Below are 8,247 nucleotides of genomic sequence, written 5' to 3'. Positions count from 1 at the left end.
AGATGAGGTCTCACCAAGTTGCCCAGGCAGGTCTCGAACCCATGGGCTCAGGCAATCCACTCACCTCAGCCTCCCAAAGGCACGGGATTACAGGCTGAGCCACCAAGCCCGGCTCACATTACTCATTTAAAGCTGATAGGTGCAACCAACACTAGGCATCAGAGAACAGCTGGGTCTGCAGGTGACCTGGGGTCTCAGGTGATCAGCAGTTTAATCTTGCTCCTCTAGGGAATCACTGACCTCTTCTTAGTTCCTATCAGCTTGTTCCTGCCTGGTCTGCCAAGGGTTACTTGCTCTGGTGGGGTGCCACTTCCTGTGGCTTCCACTCTAGCTCTTCCAAGGTTGACAGCACTCACTCCATGAAGCCCTCTTCTGTATCCCAGCTCAGCTTCTCACCTCTGAGTGTTCCTTCCTCCATGCACATCCCCATCTCTCCCTGCAATGGGATCTTATGCCTTCTCTCACCCCACTCTTCTTTCTATAGCGACCTCAGGGACAGGGAAGCCATTGTCTCCCTTCTGTTCTGTCCCGCTCCTTCTTAGTTCAAGACTCGCCCATTTCTCTCCCCCTTCCACCACCTTCTGAGTGTGTTACAAGGGGAAGAATGTATAACCAAGGTAAAGTAAGAGAGAGCTGAGGGTGATGAGGAACTAGGGAAAATGACCTTGACCTGCCTGCCATTTCAACAACACCGACTTCCTCTTGGAAAACTCTACCGGGTGGGGAGGCCCATGTGGGGGACCACTTACCAATCTGAGGAGCTACTGACAGAGCTTGGTAATAAAATCTTTCGGCTAGCAGCTCGGTGTCTACGCCAGCTAATTCATTCTGGTATCGTGCTGCAGAAAAGAGAAGAGCAAGGGCAATGTGAAGATTTCATGCTTCAGAAGACCCTCCCGCAGCTGGGAGTCCACTCTGAGGACCTATAACAAGAGCCTGAAAGGGAGGTACCTGAGCTAGGAAACAGGTTGCAGGGGTCTCTGGCACAGTCCTAAATCTGCATAACTATGGGCAAATTGTTCAACTCTCTCTTCCTTACTGATAAGTTCATGTAAAAAATATTTAGTATTTGTAAAGTAAACAGGTTCTTTTTTGCTGTTGTTTTCTTCCTTTTTCATTAATTTTTTTAGAGACAGGATCTCCCTGTTGCCCAGGCTACTCTCAAACTCCTGGACTGAAACAATCCTCCTGCCTCAGCCTCCCCAGTAGCTGGGATGATATGCGTGTGCTTCCATGCCTACCCTGAACAGGCTCTTCTTGATTATCTCTTGCCAATGAAGGGGAGCCACAGCATATATAACTGCTTGCAAAGCTCTCTGATATTCAGTTCTAGACTGCAACTGCTGGATTCTAGAGAGAAGACATCACTAATGACACTCTGGTCCATCTAACATGCAACTGCTGCCTCTGCACACACTGGTCATGAGGGATTCAGAAGTGGGCTAGGGGAAGGAGCCTCGGGTCAATATAAGATAATGTACCCAGCAGGCACACTCTAGCAAACTAGTGAGAAACCATTGTCTGTCAGGATGGGAGACCCTGGGGCCATAAGCCAAGAGAGTACACTTCTATCCTTAGAAACATTTGCTAGGCAGACAAGTCCTCCTTGACATCTAATCTATCCTTAAAAACATTTGCCAGGTAGATAAATCCTCTTTGACCTCTAATTTCAATTCCTTTTCTGCTGAAGTTTCTATTCATCTAAGAGTCCATAAAGATAGAGGAAACATTCCAAGAAGGAGAAAGATAGCAAATGAAAATCTTCCTGACCCACCATTGAAACAGGAATCATCCTGACTTCCTGAAAGCTCAAAGACATTCTCTTCTTCCCATATTCAATGATCCTCTCTGACTCACAAAAGGGCAGCAGAAGCAGATCACTGAGGCAGACTAGAGGGAAAAGCGAGCAAAAGCCAAACTGTTCCTCCTGCTCTCCAATCATATAAATGGTGGTAGCAACAACTGAAACAGCTTGGGTCTGCCCTATAACCCAAAACAGAGAAAATGAAAGGTGCAGACTCTTACACAAATCCCCCAGGTACACTAGACATCGGTGGCATGCCATCTGTGCCCAATCCATCTCCTTTCCTGAGGCAGATACTGGTTTCTTGCATCCTGAGAGAAAAAGAGAGAAAGATTTATGAGCCCATTCCTCTGCCCCCTACCTATGGGGAAATACCTCTCCTATATAAAGAAAGGAGACTGAGAATCCAGGGCCAGCCTTAGAACACTGTCTTCCGGGGCAGAGAAGACACTCATCCAGGACATAGGGAGAGACGCAGAGGCTCACAAGTAGACACAGGTAGGGACAGAGACTCACATGTCGAATTCATTCACAGGACAGGAAGGAACTGGAAGAGGAGGACTAGAGCCCTCAAACTAGGACAGCACCCTGCAGGAAGGTCATCACAGGAAGGCTTCCAAAAAGGAGGGAGAGATGAGGCTTAAGTGTCAAGAAGATCATGAGTATCTTGGGTTAAAGTTACCTACACAAGGGTAGAAGGTTTGGGTGAAGATGGGAAATGAATTTGCCCAAGAGTGGAATGTGGATGAGAACAAGGTAGACATTCCAGCTCCTGCCTGGTAGAAGAGGTCCACAGAGAAGATGGCCTTTTGCAGAGTCTGCCCATGGAAGAGGAAAGTGGGCCTGCCTGGCCTGAAGCTGGGGATGGCAAAGTCTAATATGTCAGAACTCTCATCTCCCCTTTCATTCAAGCTGCCTTGTGACTTCAGTCCAGAGAGCCTAAGCTTGTCAGGAGGCAGTGTCTCCACATGCCAGGTTTGGTCTAAGTGCTTGACAATATATTTTTTTTGAGTTGGAGTCTCACTCTGTGACCCAGACTGGAGTGTAGTGGCTGCTCCCGGCCACTGCAGCCTCAACCTGCTGGGCTCCGGCGATCCTTCCGCCTCAGCCTTCCAAATAGCTGGAACTACAGGCGCGCGCTACCACGCCTGGCTCATTTTTGATTTATTGTAGAGATGAGGTCTTGCCAAGTCGAACCTGCAGGCTCAGGCAATCCACTCACCTCAGCCTCCCAAAGCGCTGGGATTACAGGCTGAGCCACCAAGCCTGGCTGTGCTCAACAATATTAACCCATGAATTCTCACAGCAACCCTATGACTTGTTACTTGTTACTTGTACTCCCATTTGAGTCAGGGAAATCAAAGTCAACCCACTGCTAAGTGGCATAGCCAGGATCCAAAAGGCTCTAGGGACCATTCTCTGACCCACTCCACCTTACAGTCTCTCTCCTGGGTATGTAGCACCCGTTCAGAAAAGCCCTTCCTGATATTTTCTATGTTTCTATGCTTCCTAGTTGGCTGAATAGAAAAACGTCAATGAACAGAAAAACTAAAATGGTTTGGGGAACTGACCCCTTAATCTTTTTTTGAGCTGCAGACCACTCTGGCCGTCTGGTAACAACTATGGACACTGTCTCAGAAATAACGTTCTTTGTTTTTATTTTATTTATTTTTTATTTTTTTGATTTGGAGTTTTACTCTGTTGCCCAGGCTGGAGGGCAGTGGCATGCTGCTCATGGACACCACAGCCTAGATCTGCTGGGCTCAGGTGATCCTTCCACCTCAGCCTTCCAAGTAGCTGGAACTACAGGCACACACCACCACACCTGGCTAATTTTTTGATTTATTGTAGAGATGAGGTCTCGCCAAGTTGCCCATGCTGGTCTCGAACCTGTGAGCTCAGGCAATCCTCTCACCTTGGCCTTCCAAAGTGCTGGGATTATAGGCGTGAGCTACCACATCCGGCCAGTTGTTTGTTTTTAGATAATTTATTATTATTATTATTAATATTATTATTATTATTGTAGAGATGACTATGTTGCCCAGGCTGGTCTTGAACTTCTGGGTTCAAGCAATCCTCTTACCTTGGTCTTCCAAAGTGCTGGGATTACAGGTGCGGGCCACCGCGCCCAGTTAGATAATATTTTTTATTACATAAAACACAGACGCTCTGCTTCTGACCAGAGAATGCTACCATGTGATGTCAAAGACACAACTTCCCTCTCTGACCCAGAATGGTGAGTGAAGGAGGACATGCATATGGGGGAAGAAAGGAGACAAGAGAGCAAGGAGAGTTGGGGGAAGGAGCACTAAAGGGTGACTGAATAGAAGAGAAAACTACCAACTAGAAAAGCTTGTAAAACTATAGCTGCCAGTACCTCAGTTGGCTGAAAAGGAATTTGCACTATCTTGAAAGATTGTCCACAATTTTCCCAACGTTTTTAAAGATTTCAATACTTTCATCAAACATTGGGAAACAACCTCTAAAGTCAAAAGAAACAGTGCCGGCCAAATTCAACTGGGAGAAGAAAAGAAATGTCATTAATATCACCTTCCAGTGCCAGACCTATTCTAGAGCCTTCTGGCCCTCCCTCTGCCTCAGTCCACAATCCCAGCCTCTGTCCTTCCTTAAGAACTTCACCCTGACTTCTGTGATTATTTGGACAGATCCAAACTTCATGACCCGTTTGTAGGTCTTGGGAGAACTCTCTCTGCCTGGCTAGGCCACAAGCTACATGAACCCTAAGGGTTAACAAGGCCAGAGGTAGAGGCCTGAGAATCTGCTCCTCAAGTCGTCCTTCAGGTTTCACTGACCTATGAGGGGGTCGGTGACGTGGGTCCAGTCGATGCAGCACTGCAGTTCAAGCTGGTAATGGGACTGGATATAGAGAAGGAGATGTTGGTAGAAGCCAATACCAGCGACTAGGTGTGTCCTATAGGCACATTCCAAAGTGCTCCGGCTGTGGATGTGCTACAGATGGGGAAAGGGAAGGGACTTGCTGAGCAATGATCTCAGAGTCATCCCCCATCCCCTAACCCCCCACCCCATTCACCTCACTGAGGAAATAAACTTATCTTCTTGGCTCTGGAACTTGACAATTCCTTGCTCTCACAAATTACCCCCATACCCCTAGATCCAATTCTCTTATCTACCCATCTGGGACCGGCTCCCCGCCTTCTCCAATCCTAATTATGTCAGACTCTCCCTCCTTTCTGCCATCCTTCCCTGAGCTTCCCTACCTCCCACTTTCCCAGCTGTCTCTTCCTCAGCTTTCCCTCTTCAGATACATTTCTTCCCAAATTCTAGCACCTCCCTTACCTTTTTGTTAGTCTTGATAAGCTGGATAACCTCATAGTATACTTTTCTCCACAGCAGCTCCTCTGCCTTCCTCCCATAGTCCACTGGGTGCAGGAACATAAGCTTGACGCAAAGCTCACGCAGCCTGGTGAGGGGTGGGTAGGGAACATGAGAAGACTGCCCATCCCTTGGGGTAAAAAGTCATGTGCCAATACCCCCACCAACAAATCTCTGTGCTTCCCAAGACACATCCAGGGTCAGTATGACCCAGCACAATGGCATTCTGGGAAAGCAGCAGGAGCCCCAAAAGGTGGAAGCGAGTAGCAGCAAAAGTTTTCGTAATCTTCCTTTTTTCCCCTGCACCCTTCACTCCCCTTTCTCTGCTTTTTTATCTCCTCTTTCTTTTCCTTCATTATGCAGCATGCCAGCTCCCTTAACTCAAATGCCATTCTTATGCACGAGCCTATTAGATGTGGATGCTGTAGATGGGGTGAGGGATCCCCATCTCCTCTCTCACAGGGCCAGAGACTTCACCGTCCTTGACGGTACCGTGAGGCCAGGAGGTAGGAGAGAACCTGTGTTCACACATCTGACAGGGTTTCTGGTAGAGATGGGCAGCCCAAAAGCAGAGAATGGGGCTTCGAGTCTCCAGCTTACTTGTTCCTCAGGCTAATGTTCTCTGGTTTGAACACTTCTTGATAAGCAGTTTTGTTGCAAAGGATGAGGTCAAGTCGATGCACAGCCTCCACCACAGCCCTATAACGAAAAACAGGCAAACAGTCCCTGAGCCACACACAGGGTCTACTGGGGATACTGTGACACAGATTGTAGAGGAAAAGCTAAAGAATCAGGGGCGAGGAGACAAGGAGAAGGTTGCAGGTTGAGCCCTGTAAAAACAAAGATGAACACAGTCTTCACTCTGATATGGTACCTGGCCTCCCCTGCCTGCTAGGGCATACTTGGCGATGACAGAAACATTTTTAGTTGTCACACAGGGATGGGGAATTGCTACTGGCATTTAGTGGGTGCTGCTAAACATCATATAATGCACAGGACAGCCCACCACAATAAAGAATTACCCTGACCCAAATGTCAATGGTGTCAAGGTAGAGAGCAGGCTCTGATGCCAGGGAAAATCTAGGGTTTGAACCTTGGCTGTGTCTGACTCTGCAACTGTGACAAATTACCTAACTTTTTAAAGTCTTAGTTACTACATCAATAAAAATGGAAACAATAATAGCAGTTACTTCAGAGGACTGTTGTGAGGATTATATTAAGTAATTTGCAATATAGCGTTGGTATATGGTAAGCATTCAGTAAATAGTGGTGAATAAGTGAATCTTGTTATGTAAGGGCTTATTATCTCTGACAAAGAAAAGGCATTCCTAGTATAAAATTCAGCTTTGGAATTGTGGGTATGGGAAAGTAGAGGGAACTCTGAACTGCTTAGTTGTAAGGTCTCCTGAATTCTGCTAAAGGATAGGGGTTAAGAGTGTAGGCTTGCAGCCGGGCTCGGTGGCTCACCCTGTAATCCCGCGCCTTTGGGAGGCTGAGGTGAGTGGATTGCCTGATCCTTCGGGTTCGAGACCCGCCTGGGCAGCGAGACCTCATCTCTACAATAAATCAAAAAATCAGTCAGGCGTGGTAGCGCATGCCTGTAATTCCGGCTACTTGGAAGGCTGAGGCGGAAGGATCGCCGGAGCCCAGCAGGTCAAGCGGCCACTGCACTCCAGTCTGGGTAACAGAGTGAGACTACAACTCAAAAAAAAAAAAAAGTGTAGGCTTGGAACCAGACTGCCTGGGTTTAAATCTTAGCTCTTCTTCTTACCAGCTACGTAGTCCTGGGCAAAATATCTAACTTCTACATGTCTCAGTTTGCCCAACCATAAAATGGGAATATAATCATGTACTCTGTGAAGATTAAATTATCTAATACATAAAGCACTTCAGTGCCATGACGGTGCCTGGTATACAGTAAGCACTGCAACAAGTGTTGGTCTTCATCCTTCTTGTTATAAGGCTGGGGAGACCCCAGACACTAAGAATTAAGTTTGTCACCACAGCAAAGAAAAAGCCACAGAAACTACAATGGATGGCTAAGAGGTCCCAGAGGAGGTAAGTGTCATATCTGGAAGAGTAAAATCCTGAGGATGCCAGGCAGCAGCTGTGAGAGCAGGAGAACCAGGCACAGCTGTATACACAAAAGCAACCAAAAACAGGGAATGATGATTTCCAGAACAAACCAAGATGTGCTCTGGGACAGGGGAAGTGGGCCAAAATAGGTTGACACCCTGTGCTGGTGGTGGCTCAGGTGGCATACACCACTATAAACTGCCTTGTATGGGGCAAGTGACTGCCAGCACAACCCAGCTGAGCAGTAGTATAGCCGGTAATCCTCACAGGCCTTCTCACAGGCCATGCTGAGCACTCAGCATTTCTCCAAACACCTTCTGGGTGCCCTAGAGGTGGGAGCCAAACCCTTTTAGCCAGCCTGGTCTTCGATGCCAGGGGCAGCATCAGTAATTTGCCCTGTACCAACTTAGTTCCCAGGGCAGAGCTTTTAACTTCAGTGCCATGAACAGATCTAATGGGAATATACGTATTTTTTTAATGAAGGCTCCAGAGCTCTCCCTATATTCTCAATTAAAAAAAAAAGTTCTAACCCTGACTCTAGGAAGGTCTCACTGCAAATGCTTAAATATGACAGGGCTCAGCACTTTTTCTCTATTCCCCATCAGACCATAAACTCCTCCACTAAACTCCCTTAGAACAAAAACTACAAAACCTAGTCTTGTGTCTCACACACTACTGTCATCCCAGGTCTAGCACACTGCTAAAAAAGAAAAATGTCGGCCGGACTCGGTGGCTCAGTCTGTAATCCCAGCACTTGGGAGGCCGAGGTAAGTGGATTGCCTGAGCCCGCGGGTTCGAGACCCGCCTGGGCAACTTGGCAAGACCTCATCTCCACAATAAATAAAAAATTAGCTGGGCGTGGTAGCATGCGCCTGTATTTCCAGCTACTCGGAAGGCTGAGGCGGAAGGATCACCAGAGTCCAGCAGGTCGAGGCTGCGGTGGCCGGGAGCGGCCACTGCACTCCAGTCTGGGCAACAGAGTGAGACTCCCACTCAAAAAAAAAAAAGAAGCT

General features: G+C 47.5%; 1 protein-coding gene across 3 annotated transcripts in view; it reads right to left on the bottom strand.

Moving 5' to 3' along the window:
- The window catches only part of SMG5 (SMG5, nonsense mediated mRNA decay factor), a 34,919-nt gene that overhangs the window by 24,028 nt on the left and 2,644 nt on the right, over positions 1 to 8,247 (bottom strand). For all 3 annotated transcript variants that reach the window (XM_008059142.2, XM_021712819.1, XM_021712814.1), the window contains exons 2-6: positions 5,759 to 5,857; positions 5,123 to 5,246; positions 4,618 to 4,774; positions 2,026 to 2,115; positions 750 to 839 (exon numbers count right to left, since the gene is read on the bottom strand). In XM_008059142.2, coding sequence (XP_008057333.1) covers positions 750 to 839; positions 2,026 to 2,115; positions 4,618 to 4,774; positions 5,123 to 5,246; positions 5,759 to 5,857 — 560 coding nt within the window. The remainder of the gene's footprint in view (positions 1 to 749; positions 840 to 2,025; positions 2,116 to 4,617; positions 4,775 to 5,122; positions 5,247 to 5,758; positions 5,858 to 8,247) is intronic.

This window comes from Carlito syrichta, unplaced genomic scaffold, assembly GCF_000164805.1.
Source record: "Carlito syrichta isolate Samal-C Ts95f unplaced genomic scaffold, Tarsius_syrichta-2.0.1 Scaffold90671, whole genome shotgun sequence".
NCBI classification, from domain to species: domain Eukaryota; kingdom Metazoa; phylum Chordata; class Mammalia; order Primates; family Tarsiidae; genus Carlito; species Carlito syrichta.
This window is presented reverse-complemented; position numbering and strand designations above follow the sequence as displayed.